The sequence below is a fragment of the Ailuropoda melanoleuca genome, chromosome 5 (genome assembly GCF_002007445.2).
Source record: "Ailuropoda melanoleuca isolate Jingjing chromosome 5, ASM200744v2, whole genome shotgun sequence".
NCBI classification, from domain to species: Eukaryota; Metazoa; Chordata; class Mammalia; order Carnivora; family Ursidae; genus Ailuropoda; species Ailuropoda melanoleuca.
Window position 1 is genome coordinate 62,702,980 of NC_048222.1, and position 17,691 is coordinate 62,720,670.

Genomic DNA, 17,691 nt, shown 5'->3' on the forward strand with positions numbered 1-17,691 from the left:
CCCTGAGGCTATGCTTTCTCCTTTGAGATACAAATCTTTAAGAATATTTGCTTCTAATAGAAACTACTTTAATCAACATAAGTCTAATCCTGGGTATAGACTTCTTTATGAGACCCCCAAAAAAATGAATATGGAAGGAACATCTTTGCTTTATATTTACTCTCAGCTTTTCCAGGTGGTTTAACTTAATAGAAACTATAGTCATTTTTGAAGCTACTAACTAGCCACTCCTTGGATTTAAAGAGGTCATTTCTGTTTCAATTCTTTTCTTTAGTCTCCCTGTATAGTTAAGGGTTTTTCTTTAATCGTGAGGAAGCTTGCCTGGTCACTTTAAAACATTAACAAGCTGGGTAAATTTGCATACAAATCAACACAACTTTTTTTTTTTTTTTTTTAAGATTTTATTTACTGGAGAGAGAAAGCACAGAGCGCACAGAGAGCACAGAGGGAGAGGGAGAAGCAGACTCCCCACTGAGCAGAGAGTCTGATGCAGGGCTTGATCCCAGGACCCTGGGATCATGACCTGAGCCCAAGGCACATGCTTAACCGACTGAGCCACCCAGGTGTCCCCCCCAATACAACTTTTGCCTCATAGTGATATCATTCTCCCACTTACGAACTGTGTATAAAATAATTCACATGAAAGAAACTCTGATTGTAGCTGAACAGAGTATACCTGGAATGCCAAGTCAGAAGACTGCTTTCGGGGACATGGAACAGGAACAAAAGGAAGTTTTGTGGAGAGATGTTTCTTCTGAGCCAGAGGGAGGCCAGGCTACAGAGAACAGTCTCAGACGGCTGGACTATCATACTACCAGGCCCAGTGTCCTTTGATCCCCCTAGTGTAGGATGGGGTGGGCCCAGGTTTGCTTTCCTGCCCCTCCCTTTACTGTGTTCCACAGATAGGCTTCTTATAAGAGTGGCCTACTTCCACCCCTTGTGGGTGAGGAAGCTCTGTCTGTTCCCACTGGAGACCTAGGGCCTGTGAGTGGGCTTTATCAAGTTTGTGGACCACACTAGACTCGATATAAAATTTTTTCATACATGGGTTTTTCTGGAGAGGGGATCAGTATGTTTTATCACATCCTCCATGTCTTAGATCCTAAAGATGTTTAAGAACCAATATTTTAGAATTATTTCCTAGTGGCAACCTACAATTTGTACATAAAAAGCTGTAATGCGAGACAGAAAGGTAAGTGCTATAGGTATTTGCACGAGGGCTTGGTAAGAAGACACACAGCATTGAGACCATGGGTTTTGGAGTCTTGGTGGTTGTGCATGATGTGTGGAATGGCAAGAATGTGAATAAGATAGTTTTTATATTTCTTTTTTTATTTTTAAAGATTTTATTTATTTATTTGAGAGAGAGCACAAGCCGGGGCAGGGGCAGAGGAAGAGGGAGAAGAAGACATCCCCACTGAGCAGGGAGCCCCACGCAGGGCTGGATCCCAGGACCATGGGATCGTGATCGAGCCAAAGGCAGACGCTTATCTGACTGAGCCACCCGGGTGCCCCAGTTTTTATATTTCTTGAAACCCATATTTAGATCTTGAAATTGAGCCTTGGACTGTTGAATTTGTTCAGATACTATATTCATTACTTGTTCAGTCAAAAAATTTTGTCAAGCTTCTACCATGTGTTGGAGACTATTGTGTGTACCAAGTAATGGGGTTTATGTTCTGTTGGAGAGAGGACAGACAACCAAATAAATAAGCGAATTTATAATATATTGGGAAGTGGTAAGTCCTAAGAAGAATAAAGCAGGGCAATGGGTATAAGGAGTACTGAAGATAGGAATTAGGATTACAGTTTAAGATAAAATGGTCAGGGAAGGCATCTCTAAGAAGTTAGGGCCTGAAGGAGGCTATTTAATGAACTGGGCAGGTGTCTGGGGAGGTGCACTGCAGGCAGAGGGAATGGCTGGTGCCAAGGTGGTGAGATTGGAACGCTGCCTAGTGCATTCCAGGAGCAGCCAGCCCCATGTGGCTAGAGCAGAGTTGATCTGTATCCTTTGTTCTGCATAAGGAATATAATCCCCATTGTTGCTGGGGATTCATTGTGTGGCATAATCCTGGACTCGGTGAACATGCGGTCCAAAGGCAAATCAGATAAGCGATGTCAGTGCCAGCTCTACCTTGATCCTGGGCTTCGAGGATAAATAAGACATGTTATATGGCCACAAAGCGCTTGCGTGCAAAACCACTCAGTGAAACATTGCGATAAGTATTTCCAGGATTGTGGAGAAGCGAGTCAGGAGGTCTCAAGAGGAAGGGGAGTGAAGAGGTGACCGGGCTCTGGAAGACAGAAGGAAAAGCAGAGCCGGAAGCCAGGCGGCAGGAGGACCCAGTGGTGTCCGAGGGTCTGTGAGCCACAGTCCAGTGTGATGTTGGTGGTGCTTGATAGATCATATGAGAAAGAGATGTTGAGTCTAAATCTTAGGGGACCTTGAATGCTGCAAGGGAATTTGGACTTTGTATGTAGACTTCGGGTGACATCACAAGGTTTTAAGTAGAGCAGTGTGATTAGAGCCCTGTCTGTGGACAACACCGCAGTGCAGGAGGCTGGCAAAGCCTAGGCAAGGGCCGCAGGTTCACTCCGGGTCCCCAGCAGCTGTCTGCGTGCCTCAGAATGTGCTTCTGTGTGGCAACACACAGAACTGCCAACTGTCCCAATCAGTTGCCGCTTCTCAGGAGTGTCTGTTTCAATTTATCATAATTCTCAGATTTTGAGGAACACAGCCTTCCTGGCTTGGCAGAAATACCGGCATCAGACACAGGTTCCTTGGGGATGTTGCGGGTTCTGGAGGCTTCAAGGCAAGGCTGGGTAGCATTTCTCTTCTGGTCTGCTTACCTGGAGCTCAGCTCCTTCTAGAAAGGACATGGCCTTCTCCTGTTCTTCCAACTTTTTTTTTTTTTAATTTTAAGGAAAATAAAGTAATGCTAGGGCAAAACATTTATTAATGGTCTAAAGGAAAAAAAAAACTTACTCTAGATCTAGCCATGACTCTCCTTTTGTCTCTTTTTCATCCAAGCTTTTTCCACATGTGTATATCTCAATGTAATTATAATCATAACAGTATATGCTTTTGTAGTTTTTATTTAAAATTGTTACAGTGTTTTTCCATGTTGCTGTATGCCCTTCATAATTACAATTTGTAATGATTGCATTATAGTCTCTTAGTTGAAAAGACCATAGTTCTGCTGCTGAAGAATTCCACATTGTTTCCAGAATTGCATTGTTACAAATAATGTTCATTACATGACCTATTCATTCAAATGTGTCTTCCCCACCCCCATCTTTTAGACTATTTTCTTAGAGTAAACTCCTAGAAGTGGGATTAGTGGGTCCAAGTGCTTTGTTCCTTATTGAGGTAGTGATATTTTTTGCCTTGGCAGTGTAAGAGTGATTCAGTTTCATAATATTGTAAGCACTGGGTAGTATCATATAAAAATTGTTTTACTAATTTTACTAATTAAATGTACTGCTTAGATTCTTAATGTAGCAGAATGTTTTCCCACTTACTTATATTATTTTCTTGTCAGTTGTTCATGTCTTTTGCCTGTTTATCAGATGAAATCTTTTTTTAACCAATTTATGTTTAACATATTAGCTTCTTGCCATATATGCTGCAAATATATACCTTAGCCAATTGTCTAGCTTCGTTTTAGTAATAGTAATCTGTTTTAGTAATATTCCTCTTTTGACATACAATTCTTTTATTTTTTTTAAGCTATTGATCTTTTCAACTTTAATATCTTAGCAGTTTTTCCTTGGAATATGTTTTCTCCTCCACTTTCAGAGAATTCATAAATTTTCCATTCTAATTCTGCATATGTGTATGTGTGTATGCCTTGGAAGATAGAGTCAAGCCACTTTTGTAATGGTTTAGTGAAATATAAATAGTGCTCAAATTATAGAAGTGTAGAACTCATTGAGTCTTTATGAACTTGGAGTCATTCTTTTTAAAAAAATCAGTCTGAGGGCACCTGGCTGGCTCATTCAGTAGAGCACGCGACTCTTGATCTCGGAGTTGTGAGTTCGAGCCCCGTCTTGGGCATAGAGATTACTTAAAAAATTTTTTTAAATCTTTAAAAAAAAAAAAAACCTGTCTGGAAATTATTTTGCTGTAGTAATGGTCTTGTTTTATTTGATCCTTAAATTGCTGTGCTCCTTTCTGGGGATTCATGTTTACCTTCCATGTAGATCCTACCCATGTGATGGGCCTGTACCCAGACCTGCTGCCCACGGACTACAGGAAGCAGCTGCAGTACCCTAACCCGCTGCCTGTGCTCTCGGGGGCTGAACTGGAGAAGGCACACTTAGCTCTGATTGACTACCTGACACAGGTGGGTATGACACCCAGGTGTGTGGAATAGTTTACCTGGGAGTTCCAGTACCTGCTTTTCTGTGGCAGAGAACGGCGGTCCTTCTCTAATTCCACAGGCATTCCGTAAACGAATGCGGCAGAAGTCATGGTGGGCGGGGCACATTTCTTTCTCCTTCATCTCCCTGCTCAGCCATACCATTGAGCTGTTTGATGCCGAATCCTGATAGCAGGAAGTGTACTTGATTTCTGGTACATTTACACTAAGCTCTTCTAGGAACTAAAAAGAATAAATTTTAGTTGATAGAAAATCGCAAGTTTTTTGAAACACTCTTTTGGGACATACATACTTGTGGAAAAATACGTGCTCTATGCAGGAAACTGGGCAAACACAGAAAAGCATAAAGCAAAAGTACAAATCACCGATAACCCCACCACAGAGAGAAAAGTAACCAACGTTACAGTATTGTCCTCTAGACCTTCAGAGGCATGCCATTCCTTTACTGTGCTTCACAGATGCTACTTTTTTTTTTTTTTAACAAATTGAAGATTTGTGCCAACCCTGCATTGAGCAGGTCTGTCGGCACCATTTTTCCAACAGCATTTACTGTTGTTGTACAGTACCTACAGCATAGATACTCACTTTGTACCTGTGTCATATTTTGGTAATTCTCACAACATTTCAAGCTTTTTCATTATTACTGTATTTATTTTTGTGATCTGTGATCATTGATCTTTGATGTTACTATTGTAATTGTTTTGGATGCCACCAGCTGTGCCCGTATAGGATGGCAGACTTAATAAAATGTCTGTGTGTTCTAACGACTCCACCAACTGTCTCTTCCCCTGCCTCCCCCGCTCTTTGGGTCTCCCTACTCCCTGAGACCCAATAATAATGACATTAAGTCAATTAATAACCCTACAATGGCCTCTAATTGTTCAGGTAGAAGGAAGAATTGCTATTTCTCACTTTAAATCAAAAGTAAAGATAATTAAACTTAGCAAGGAAAGCACGTCAAAAGCCAACATAGGCCAAAATCTAGGCCTCGTGTACCATTTAGCCAAGTTGTGAACGCAAGGGAAAAGTCTTGAAGGAAATTAAAACTCCCATATCAGTGAACATGAATAAGAAAGTAAAACAGCCTTATTGCTGATTTGGAGAAAGTTTTAGTGGTTTGGATAGAAATCAGACCAGCCACAGCGTTCCCTTTTGCCAAAGCCTAATCCAGAGCAAGGCCCTAACTCTCTTCAAATCTATGAAGTCTGAGAGGGGTGAGGAAGCTGCAGAAGAAAAGTTGGAAGCTAGCAGAGGTTGGTTCGTGAGGTTTATTTAATTAAGAAGGAAGGCGTCTCCGTAACAAGTGTGAGGTGAAGCAGCAAGCCCTGATGGAGAAGCTGCAGCAGGTTCTCCAGAAGATCTAGCTGAGATCATTAATGAAGGTGGCTCCACTCAACAGATTTTCAGTGTAGATGAAACAGCCTTCTGTTGGAAGGAAATGCCAACTGGGACTTTCATAGCTAGAGAGGAGAAGTCAGTGCTTGGGTTCAAAACTTCTAAGGGCAGTTGACTCTCTTGTTAGGGGCTAATGCAGCTGGTGACCTGAAGCTGGAGGCAATGCTCATTGACCATTTCGAATATCCTAGGGCCCTTAAGAATGATGCTACACCTATTCTGTGTGTGCTCTGTAAATGGAACAACAAAGCCTGGATGACAGCACGTCTGTTTATGATAACGGTTTACTGAATATTTTGAAGGCCACTGTTGGGAACTGCAGCTCAGAAGGAAAGATTCCTTTCAAAATATGACTGCTCGTTGGCAATGCACTTGGTCACCCAAGGGCTCTGATGGAGGCGTACAGTAAGATTAATGTTTTCGTACTAACACAGCATCTTTTCTGCAGCCCATGGGTCAAGAAGTGATTTTAACTTTCAAGTCTTCTTTATGAAATACATTTCACAAGCCATAGGAGCTATAGATAATGACTCCTCTGTATCTGGTAAAATACATTGAAAACCTGGAGAGGATTCACTATTCTACACCCCATTAAGAGCACTCATGATTCATGGGAAAAGGTCAGAATATCAACATGAACAGGGATTTGGAAGAAGCTGATTCCACCCCTCAAGGATGACTGTGAGGGGTTCAAGACTTCAGTGGAGGAAGTAACTGCAGATGTGGTGGGAAGAGCAAGAGAACTAGAATGGCAAGTGGAGCCTGAAGACGTGACTGACTTGCTGCAATCTCAGGATAAGACTGTAATGGATGAGGAGTTGCTTCTTACAGATGAGAAAGTGGTTTCTTGAGATGGAATCTACTCCAGGTGAAAGATGCTATGAAGACTGTTGAAGTGACAACAAAGGATTTAGAATATTCCATAAACATAGGTTAATAAAGCATTGGCAGGGTTTGAGAGGATCGTCTAGTTTTGAAAGAAGTTGCATAAGTAAAATGCTGTCAAACAGCATCATATGCTATGGAGAAATCATTCTTGAAGAGTCAGTTGATGTAGCAAGCTTCATTGTTGTCTTATTTGAAGAAATTGCTGCAGCCACCCCAGTCCTGAGTCATCAGCATTCAGGCAGGACCCTTCGCCAGCAAAAAGATTACAACTCACTGAAAGCTCAGATGATGGTTAGCATTTTTTAGCAGTAAAGTATTTTTTAATTAAGGTATATACATTATTTTGTTAGACATGATACTACCATACTGTGTAAGCATAACTTTTGTATGCACTGTGAAACCAAGAAATGAATTTGACTCGCTTTATTGAGATACTCGCTTTATCGAAGTGGTCTGGAACCAAACCCACAATGTCTCTGAGGTATGCTTGGATACGTACTCATGAATTCGGTTTTTTAAAAATTTATTGGGGCCCTGGGTGGCTCAGTTGGTTGAGCGGATGACTCTTGGTTTTGGCATCAGTCATGATCTTGGGGTCCTGGGTTTGAGCCCTGCATCAGGCTCTGCACTCAGCGGGGAGTCTGTCCCTTGGCCTCCCCCCCCGCACCACATGCACTCGATCTCTCAATCTCTCGATCTCTATCTCTCAAATAACCAAATCTTTAAGAAAATAAAAATAAGGGGCGCCTGGGTGGCACAGCGGTTAAGCGTCTGCCTTCGGCTCAGGGCATGATCCCGGCGTTCTGGGATCGAGCCCCACATCAGGCTCCTCTGCTATGAGCCTGCTTCTTCCTCTCCCACTCCCCCTGCTTGTATTCCCTCTCTCGCTGGCTGTCTCTATCTCTGTCGAATAAATAAATAAAATCTTAAAAAAAAAAAAAGAAAAAATTTATTTATGGGGTTATTATTACCAGTGGATATCAAACCAGAGTTGTTCTATAAGCTTACTTTTCAAAAATATAGCTGTATATTGAAAGAGTCCTTCCCTGTCAATAAATATTCCTCTATAACATGACTTTATTTTTTAGAGGGAGTATTTAGATTTAAGGTTTTTTTTTTTTTTCAGTTTACTGTTACGGAAAGGTAAGTGAAATTTTCAAGTGAACACTAAAGCTAATATCGCCATTAAACACTGTTCACCCCAAACTTCTGTCACAAATGTCTATTATTTATTTCCTGGGCTCTCTCACCCAGAGTCAGAGAACTTAGTGACTTTTTTTCCCTGTAATTGTTCTGAAGACCTTTGTAAGAGGTCTCCTGGGCAGGCACTGAGAAATACTGCTGGGAAATTGTAGGCCAGCTACCTGCCACCTGCTTCTGGGTTAGTGAAGGCCCCACAGGGCTGGTCAGGCATGCATAGCCTTGGCACTTCCTAGACATTGGGCTCCAGGGGTACCCAGCTGTGGCTGGCAGCCGTCAAGGAGCACACAGACATGCCTCCATCTGCACCCCACACAGCTCATTGGCCGTGCCAAGTGAAAAAGGTTCCTGGGGAAGAATGTCTCCCGAGGCTGTGGCATTGAAGAAGGCCCTGTACTGCCATTGTCTTTGCTTTAGGACTCTGAGCACACATTTTTCCCTAGACTTCACTGACATTTGGAATGTGTGAAGTTAGCCGACACTGGTACTGTGCCAGAGAGGTGGTAGAACATAAAAGACCAAGGGCACTGCCAGACACAGTCTAGTACAAATGGGATGTTCTATTTATTTGAAGTTCTAGAATAGGTAAAAACTAATCTCTAGTGATAGAAATCAAATCCGTGGTGTAAGAGGTGGGTGGGATTCTTGGAGGAGAGCACAAGGGAACTTTCTGGGGTGATCGAAAATGTTCTGTTCCTTGATTGGGGTTGTGGTTACATGCATGTATGTATGTGTCAAAATGGATTTCATACTTTAAAGGGTACGTTTTATTGTATGTTACTTACACCTCAAGAAAGCTGATTTTTTTTTCTTTTTAATAAAAGAATATGGGCTTTGGAATTAGACCCTAATTTGAAACTTGCCTCAGCTGCTTGTGAGAGATCTAATATCTATGCCTTTGCTTCTTTGCTTGTAAAACAGGGATGATAATAATATCTGCATTTGTTGTAGGTTTAAAATAGGATGACATAAATTTCTTGGCATAGCACCTGGTGTGTAGTAACTACCCGATAAATAATTGTTACTGGATCTGTGGCAATTTGGCATTCATCTGTTTTGATCCCTGATATAGATTCTGTGCTAATGTGAGACCAGGGTGGATAGGTGTGAGCTGTGTTGGCAGTATTTGGAATTATGGGGTAGCCCAGGTGAGAAGGATGATTTAGTCCTGGCCTTAACCCCACATTTTCGGGCCTTGGCAGAAACGAAGCCAGTTGGTAAAGAAGCTGAATGACTCTGATCACCAGTCTAGCACCTCCCCGCTTATGGAAGGCACTCCCACCATCAAATCCAAGAAGAAGCTGTTGCAGATCATTGACACCACGCTGCTCAAGTGCTACCTCCATGTGAGTTCTCTAGGCACTCGGTGCCCGCAATTTCCCCAGCCCCCTGAAGCTGGGAAAGGGCTACTTTGGGGTACGTGCCATCAGTAAGAGTGAAATCTTTGATGATGGGAACCACCTAGTCTTGACCTGACACCTCCGAGCTTCTGGGAATTAAGACGATAAGGCAAGAGTGGGCTGGTCTTCGCCGGTAAGACTGGGGTTGGTGCTACAGGGTGAACACGGACAATATTTCCTGAATGTATCCCCTTCTTTCCCCGACTCCCCTCCAGCACGTTAAAACCTGCTGTGTGAAAGAGTATAATGCTGTGAAAGCCACTCCCTGTGGTCCTGGAGAAGGGTGGTTGGCCTACTCTGGCTTGGGTTCCATCCCTAGCCTTCCGGCCTGAAGTAGGCTTGGCCTACGTGGGGGACGGGGGTGGGGGTCCCCCTTCACGACACGGTTGCCATGGAAGTCCTGCTTCCTCTGCAGACGAACGTGGCCCTGGTGGCCCCTCTGCTGCGCCTGGAGAACAACCACTGCCACATCGAGGAGAGCGAGCATGTACTGAAGAAGGCGCACAAGTACAGTGAGCTGATCATCCTGTATGAGAAGAAGGGGCTCCACGAGAAAGGTGGCCGGAACAGGGGCTTCTCTGATCTGGGAGGGTCTCTTGTCTGTGGAGAGGGGAAACCTACTGAAGTGTGATAATTCTCCCATGGGCATGTGCCTCCTGGATGAAGCTAATGACCTTTTTTGGGGGGCTTCATGGCCAGCTCTGCAGGTGCTGGTGGACCAGTCCAAGAAAGCAAATTCGCCTCTGAAAGGCCACGAGAGGACAGTGCAGTATCTGCAGCATTTGGGTAAGTCCAGTTTTTGAAAGGGAAGTGGGAAAGGATTGTGTTCAAATAGACCTGATCTCCCTCCATTTCTGATTCTGGCTGGTCAGGCCCCTCCCTCGTGTTCACCCAGCTTTGTTTCTCCACTTGGGGTCAGAGTCCCCCCTCCATGGTGGAACTGTGACAGTCCTTTGGCATGTAGCCAGCCCAGTAGGCCAAGCAGCCCTGAGTGACTGGTGCTTGGACAGAACTATCTTCCCTGGGAAGTAAATTTGGGGGCAACCTGTGTACCCGCCTTCCCAGTCCTATGGGCAGGGTGGGCTTCACCTGCCAACAAGTCTTTTCCTTCCAGGCGCAGAAAACCTGCATTTGATTTTTTCCTACTCGGTGTGGGTGCTGCGAGACTTCCCAGAGGATGGCCTAAAGGTAGGTTATGGGGGTCTCTTGGATTTATCTAGTACCACGATTGGTCCTGATTCTACTTAGGACAGTGGGGGGTGGAGTGGGGGGAAGGATTCATGCAGTTTCTCTGGTGTTGGGAGGAGTATCCTGGGAAATAGACAACAGTGTAATAATGTAGTGGAGAGAGCCTTGCGCAGACGTTGAGAGACAGGCACCTGCGACCTAGCCTGTCACACTAGCTACCAGTGCCATCCGGTAGACCCTTCCACCTTCAGAGTTCGCTTGACTCTCCACTGTGTGTGTGGTTGGTTGGCAGCACTGCAGTCAGATGGTTCTGCTGCTGGAACTTGGGTTTGTTCCCACAGATCTTTACCGAAGACCTCCCGGAGGTGGAATCTCTGCCACGGGACCGAGTGCTCGGCTTCTTAGTGGAGAATTTTAAGGGCCTGGCTATTCCTTATCTGGTAAGATCTTTTTTTGGTCTGAACTAAAAACCTTTAAATGCGGGATCCAGGACCCCATGGGGCAGTTATTGGACAACTTAGATTGGGGTTTGTGTCACTTGGGGACTGGTAGAAATGTGAGGAAGAAGATTATTTCTGCCTCCTTTGAAGAGATCTTGGTAGATCAAGCTGGAAATGTTTCTTTTGATGAATGGCTTCTAAATCTAGTAAAGTACAGAGGCATAAAGGAGAATGATGTTCGAGAAAAACATCTCAAAGCCACATTTGTATGGCCATTCAGATTGAGCTGTGACCACAGGACAACCAAATTGGTTTTAAGTACTAGAATGCACCTATTTAACTGTAACTACATGGGCTGATGCGAGAGTTTAGAAAATTATGGGACAGGGGCACCTGGCTGGCACAGCAGTTGAGCGTCTGCCTTCGGCTCAGGGCGTTATCCCGGCGTTATGGGATCGAGCCCCACATCAGGCTCCTCTGCTATGAGCCTGCTTCTTCCTCTCCCTCTCCCCCTCCCCCTGCTTGTGTTCCCTCTCTCGCTGGCTGTCTCTATCTCTGTCGAATAAATAATAAAATCTTTAAAAAAAAAAAAAGAAAATTATGGGACAAAATTAATAAAGGAGCTTAGATTGCAAATCAAGAAAATCTAGATGGAGGGGCGCCTGGGTGGCACAGCGGTTGAGCGTCTGCCTTCGGCTCAGGGCGTGATCCCGGCGTTCTGGGATCGAGCCCCACATCAGGCTCCTCTGCTGTGAGCCTGCTTCTTCCTCTCCCACTCCCCCTGCTTGTGTTCCCTCTCTCGCGCTGTCTCTATCTCTGTCAAATAAATAAATAAAATCTTTAAAAAAAAAAAAAAAAAGAAAATCTGGATGGGACCTTTGGGCCTTAAAAATGTGAGGGAGATGGGGTGACAGAGCTGGGTCACAGCGTAGAGGCTACCAGGTAGACCCATGTCTTGCCTCAGGAACATGTCATCCACGTTTGGGAGGAAACGGGCTCTCGGTTCCACAACTGCCTGATCCAGCTGTACTGTGAGAAGGTGCAAGGTCTGATGAAGGAGTATCTCCTGTCCTTCCCTGCAGGTACCAGTTCTCATAGAAAGCCAAGTGGCCCCGGGCCTTAGCAGCCACCTGGGACCCAAGGGTGCTGTGTGGCATAGGGAAGCAGACCTTACTTTTCTCTGCGGGCCCAGGTGGGTGGGAAGCTCCTCAGAGAAGCCAGGGCAGCTAAGTGAGCCAGTGTGGGAGCCTCAAGAGCTCTTGTCTGGATCTGGGCATCTCCGAGCATCACCCCTTTGGGCAGAGGAAGCAACAGATTCGTCAGTAAGATGACAACTGTGCTGATAAGAAATAGGCTTGTTTAACAAGAGCGCTTGTCTATCCAGCTTGTTTTTCTTTGTATCTCAAGCCAATGTTTGGGGGTCGTGTAGAGACTGTAAACTAAGAAAAGTCCAACTGGAACCCCCAGTGGAGGCCCTTTCTGATCATTGTGGTGATATCGTTGAACCCCGTCCCCTTCATTTTTCTTGATGGCCCCACCTTGCTGCCCAGCAGCATCTTTTCATATTGAGCTTGGTTTCTTTTGAAGGCAAAACTCCAGTCCCTGCTGGAGAGGAAGAGGGTGAGCTGGGAGAATACCGACGGAAGCTCCTTATGTTCTTGGAAATTTCTGGCTACTATGATCCAGGCCGGCTTATCTGTGACTTTCCTTTTGATGGTGAGTGTCTGGCTCATGGCCAGAAGCCACTGCAGCAGAAGGGTTTGCAAAAACTTCTCCTTCTCTTTTCCCCAGTTCCCTACTCTTCCCAAAAGTTGGGGCTGGAAAAAACCCCATGTTTCAGGCCAGTGCTGCTGTTCTGTCCCATTTGTACCATGACTGAGAAGAGTCTCTTTTGGGTGTGAACCACCTGGCAGTTGATGGCCAGGTTGAAACCTGTTTACTGCATCAGCACATGTTCTTGGGCAAGTTCATTATTTAGCAATACTTGTGATCTGGCATAATTTGTCTGAAAAAGACACACGTTTGTCTGCTGTATAAGCTTGGGAGAGCGGAGACCAATTGTTTCCTTTCCTTAGCTGCAGTGTTTGGCACATTGTGGGTGCTTATTATGCACTTGGTTGTTGGATGAGGGTTCTTAACCCAATTTAGAAGTGATCACAAAAACGATGGGAGAAAGTACTTTCTAAAATAGCTCCCTCTGCCCTTTTTTAAATTTTAGCAATTTTCTCCTTGAAAAAATCCCAAGTAATACAAATAGTTTACCCATTTGTGTAACAGCTTAGCCCCTGGCCTGTGCCTACACAGTGGTGGTGGTGGTTACTTAACCTCCTTCTTCTCTCAGGCCTCTTAGAAGAGCGCGCACTGCTGCTGGGCCGCATGGGAAAGCACGAGCAAGCTCTCTTCATCTACGTGCACATCCTGAAGGACACAAAGATGGCCGAGGAGTACGTTCACCCTGCCACCGCACTGCCCAGCGAGTGTGACAGCAGGCCCCACAGAGAGAGGAGAGGCGGGAGAGGCTCAGAAAGCCTCCTCCCCTCCACTCTGCCTCCCGTGCTGGCCCCCCATTGTGGCGCCATCATGAGGCTGCTCCCACAGGCAGAATCTGTGACCTCTCTCTAGACATGGCTGCTCTGGCCTCGTCTCATCACTTTCTCCCTTGCAGGTACTGCCACAAGCATTACGACCAAAACAGAGATGGCAACAAAGATGTAAGTCGTGACTCTGGCCCCAGGGAGCATGTGCGCTTTTCCCCGTCCCTCACAGCACACCTCACCCCCCCACCCCAGGGGTGGTCGCAGGTGACACTGGCAGGAGTTGCTGAGATCACTGGTATTGCATGTGTGTACTGAGGAGAGGCAGGGTGACCATACATCCTGGTGTGCTTGCGATGGCTCTGGCTCATTGTCATCCTGGTGATTATTAATAGCACCCCTGCCCCTTTACTCTCAGGAGTCCCAGCTCGTGTACTAACTTACGTGGTCAGCCTGTTGAGGAGGAGCATCTGATGGTTGCGATGAGGTGCACTTACGTGCTCTGTCTAGAATGCACATGGATTTGTCCGTGTCTGGACACACTTGATTGCCATGCCTGGGGGTGTGGGGGGCAACTGGAATCTAGACAATAGAGGCCAGAGTTGCTGCTAAACAGCGCACTGGACAGCTTCAACAAAGAATTAGCCAGCCCAGAATGTTGAGTGCTGAGGTTGAGAAGCCCTGTGTTACTGGTACCAGTAGGAAAGATGGTGTCTCATCTCGGATTAATCCTCATCTGCCAAAATGTGACAGGGTCACAGCCTCAAAGCCAGATTCCTGGGAGAGATCTTTTTACGTCATTTTGCAGTGTTAGCATTTTGTCAACAGCATAATGCTTAACAAACACAATGCATTTGATTTTTTTCTCTCAGGAAAAACTGTCCTTAATTTTAAACACCTGTAGTTGACTGACTTTACCAAACTCTTTTAAAATGTGAAAAATGATGAATTCTACATTCTCCAGGGCAGCTCTTACTATAGAACAACCCGTCTTGTGTTTAGGTGTGGTCATGCTGGGGGGTTCTGGAAGGCTTACCACCAGCCTGACGTATGTGACTTGTATGAGACAGGTGTATCTGTCCCTGCTCCGGATGTATCTGTCGCCCCCCAGTGTTCACTGCCTGGGACCAATCAAGCTGGAACTGCTGGAGCCACAAGCCAACCTCCAGGCTGCCCTGCAGGTCCTCGAGCTGCACCACAGCAAGCTGGACACCACCAAGGTCAGGAGCACTTCTGGGGAGATGGGAGGACTTGGGGGCTCACTGAATGAGAGGAGGGGATAGAGAAAGGGACTGGGGTTCGAGAACTGTGTGGCTTCAGACTTTTCCTTAGGCTCTGCCTTACCCTGTTCCCATCTCTGTTCCTGTCCCTAGGCCCTCAACCTTCTCCCAGCAAACACTCAGATTAACGATATACGCATCTTTCTGGAAAAGGTCTTGGAAGAAAATGCACAAAAAAAACGGTTCAATCAAGTGCTCAAGAACCTTCTCCATGCAGAATTTCTGAGGGTAAGAACCTTCCAGACTCTAGGGTGGAGTTGTAAAACTTGTTAGTATGAGACAGTTACCACATACTCCCCATAGACAAAGCAGAGCTTTGTGTTCCTTTAACATTATAGCTCAAACTGATGTCATAACCAACTTGACACTTTGCATTAGAGGCATCTGTGGGGGCTGGGGGATGGGACAGCACCAGCCTCTGTCTTCGGTTCCGCGTGCTGGACTCTGGGGCTTCTGTCCCAGTCGCTGTCCTCTTGCAGGTCCAGGAAGAGCGGATTTTACACCAGCAGGTGAAGTGCATCATCACGGAGGAGAAGGTCTGCATGGTGTGTAAGAAGAAGATTGGAAACAGGTGAGCCTTCTCCACAGCTGTGCAGCCTCAGCTCTGATGTGGCTCGTGCTCAGAATGGATTTCTGCCTGTTAGCTGAAGGGGAAAGCGGGGCTGCTGACTCTCTTGGCTGCTGTTACTTCTAGATTTCCTTGTGGTTAGGGTGGGTCACTTCTGGGATGGCACCTTTTCTAGGAAGTGGTCTTCTCTCCTGAGTCGTTTTCCTTTCCTACAGTGCATTTGCAAGATACCCCAATGGAGTGGTCGTGCACTACTTCTGTTCCAAAGAGGTAAACCCAGCTGACACCTGAGCCCAGCATGCCGGGGACTCTTCAGATGGACAGTTGGCTATCCCAGAGGGGGAAAGAGCACCGGCCTTAGGAATGGGGGGCTGCTTCTACCACCAGGTGTCTCCCCATTTGGACGCTTCTGGCTACCTTGAGCCCTGGAACATCTCTGAATTTATCAGACTTGTGGTCTGGTGTTACCAGCTTTTTGATAGAAAAAAGAGATTAGCTACACCTTATATACCATTGTGTTACAGGCAGTTTTGGAGAATTTACTACCCGCTTGGACGGGAGGAGGTGGGGAAGGGCATTGTCCTGCCTTTGCACACCAACTAGCTGAACAAGGAAGGTGTCTCAAGTGTCCGTAACCCCAAGATCATTTATGCAGAGTTTTCTATTTAGACACGTGCAGGACTTGGCGCAGAGCCCCCCGCGCGGTGGCCTGGAGCCTGGGAGGAGAGCCATCCTTGAGCGCCTCTCTCCACGCGGGCGGGCCCTTGCTTTCTAGGTGATGACAGTCATTTCTCCATAGTCGCCACGCCCCCTGTCCCCTGGATTCTGCCCACTCATCGTGTTCTGTTTCAGTCTCCATTTCGTCCTCACTATAGATTTTCTTCCTTTCTCTCTCCCTTCACTGCTCCCCGCCCCCGTCTCCCATTTTCCCCACACCGGGAGTACCCGATATTTAAACAAGGTAAAATGAGAAGCTAGAGGAAGTCTCAGTTTCCAGGATACACTGATAACTTATTGTCAGGTATGTTGGGCTGAGAGCTCTGTGCCTAGAAGCTTAGGAGAGCGTCATCCCCCGTTCCCAGGGCCGAGTGTGACAATAGTTCTGAGGACGGCCTGCGCTGGGTAGATGAGCTCTTACGCAGACATCGGCAGAGGCACCTCGCTCATGAGTCACCCGGTTTGGTCCCTGTGAGCCGAGTGCTTTGTGCGTTGGCATCTTTCTCTCTGTGCCGCTATCGTCCGCTTACCTCACAGTCAGCCTGGCCGTCCTTCTGCAGCTTTGTTTTGCAGGGGCTGGAGGACTGCGCCGGCCTGTTGTAGGTAGGTGGTCTCTGCTACACACAGGACCGATCGATCGGATCAGGAGCTGACAGGGACGGGAGTCAGGCATGCTTGTGCGGTGCCCGGGGACAGCCGAGAGCGCTGCGGGAGGTGGCCGCAACAGCAGCACATGGGTGTATGAAGAAACTCACCGCCAGATCCCAGGAGCACTTGTAGGGAGCAGGGAGACCCCCACTCCCACCCCCCAGGGCACTGGAGGCCCACAGGAGGAGTGTCTGGCACGGCAGGCTGAGGACCCATGAGGAAAACGGTCCTGCATCCTGTCCTCCCTGGGGTCTTGCAGACTCAGTGTTGATGCTGTTGTGTTTCTAACAGTGGGAAGGGTGGGCAACGGTGCCCGGCCCTGACAGTGTTTTGGTAGTCTGGCCTTGACAGGCCGTGGTTCTTCTTAAACTGCAGCACTGCGCCACGTGGGGTCTGTGTTGTAGGCTGACTTGTGGGTGTTGTAGACTAGGCTCCTCCCAGGCACGCTGCCCACGGAGGATCTGAAGTGCAGAGTGCGTGCCCTCAGCATCACGCATGCAGACAGGGACTCTGCTCAAGTTTGGAAGGCGGAGCAGCGCTTCGGAAGAGCCATGTCCCTCCTGGCCATACCAACCCACGGGAAGCAGGGCTGCCCTTGGACCTCTTTGCCCCAGCTCGAAGGAGCTTCCCCTGGAAGCAGCAGTAAAGTCATCAGGCCAGCCCTCTGTGCAGCAGAATCCCGCCCCGCCCTGCGAACCCTGACTTCCTGGCTTGCTGTGTCTGTATCTTCCATTCCCACAACCCATGTGGCACATCCTTTGGAAGCAATAAAGAACGTGTGTTTTCTCCCTTCTGGAACACATAAACGACCCAGTTTTCCCAAACTCCGTTCTTCCTTCCCTGGGCTCTCTTTGCCCCCTGTGGAAGTATGGAGAAGGCTAGAGATGAAAGCTCTGTAACGATTCATGAGGGTCTCTCACAATAAACATCAAGTAAGAAACCAGCCTATTTGAGTCTCTTTCCCCCCCCCTTTCCTGTGAAGTTTGGTGGAAATAATGATGAGGAGATAATGATTTAGCTAAGAATTGAGAAGAATAAGCCAATTAACGGG

The 17,691-nt window shown here is 46.7% G+C and overlaps 1 protein-coding gene across 4 annotated transcripts in view; it reads left to right on the forward strand.

The window, feature by feature from the left end:
- The window catches only part of VPS39 (VPS39 subunit of HOPS complex), a 47,143-nt gene extending 29,560 nt beyond the window's left edge, over positions 1 to 17,583 (forward strand). For all 4 annotated transcript variants that reach the window (XM_034661100.1, XM_034661101.1, XM_002913201.4 and 1 more), the window contains 14 exons: positions 4,204 to 4,346; positions 9,068 to 9,211; positions 9,681 to 9,822; positions 9,965 to 10,051; positions 10,380 to 10,453; positions 10,795 to 10,893; positions 11,858 to 11,975; positions 12,481 to 12,609; positions 13,235 to 13,337; positions 13,559 to 13,604; positions 14,498 to 14,647; positions 14,801 to 14,935; positions 15,187 to 15,278; positions 15,491 to 17,583. In XM_034661100.1, the coding sequence (XP_034516991.1) occupies positions 4,204 to 4,346; positions 9,068 to 9,211; positions 9,681 to 9,822; positions 9,965 to 10,051; positions 10,380 to 10,453; positions 10,795 to 10,893; positions 11,858 to 11,975; positions 12,481 to 12,609; positions 13,235 to 13,337; positions 13,559 to 13,604; positions 14,498 to 14,647; positions 14,801 to 14,935; positions 15,187 to 15,278; positions 15,491 to 15,566 (1,538 nt within the window). In that variant the 3' untranslated portion in view covers positions 15,567 to 17,583. The remainder of the gene's footprint in view (positions 1 to 4,203; positions 4,347 to 9,067; positions 9,212 to 9,680; positions 9,823 to 9,964; positions 10,052 to 10,379; positions 10,454 to 10,794; positions 10,894 to 11,857; positions 11,976 to 12,480; positions 12,610 to 13,234; positions 13,338 to 13,558; positions 13,605 to 14,497; positions 14,648 to 14,800; positions 14,936 to 15,186; positions 15,279 to 15,490) is intronic.
- Positions 17,584 to 17,691: the final 108 nt, after the last annotated feature.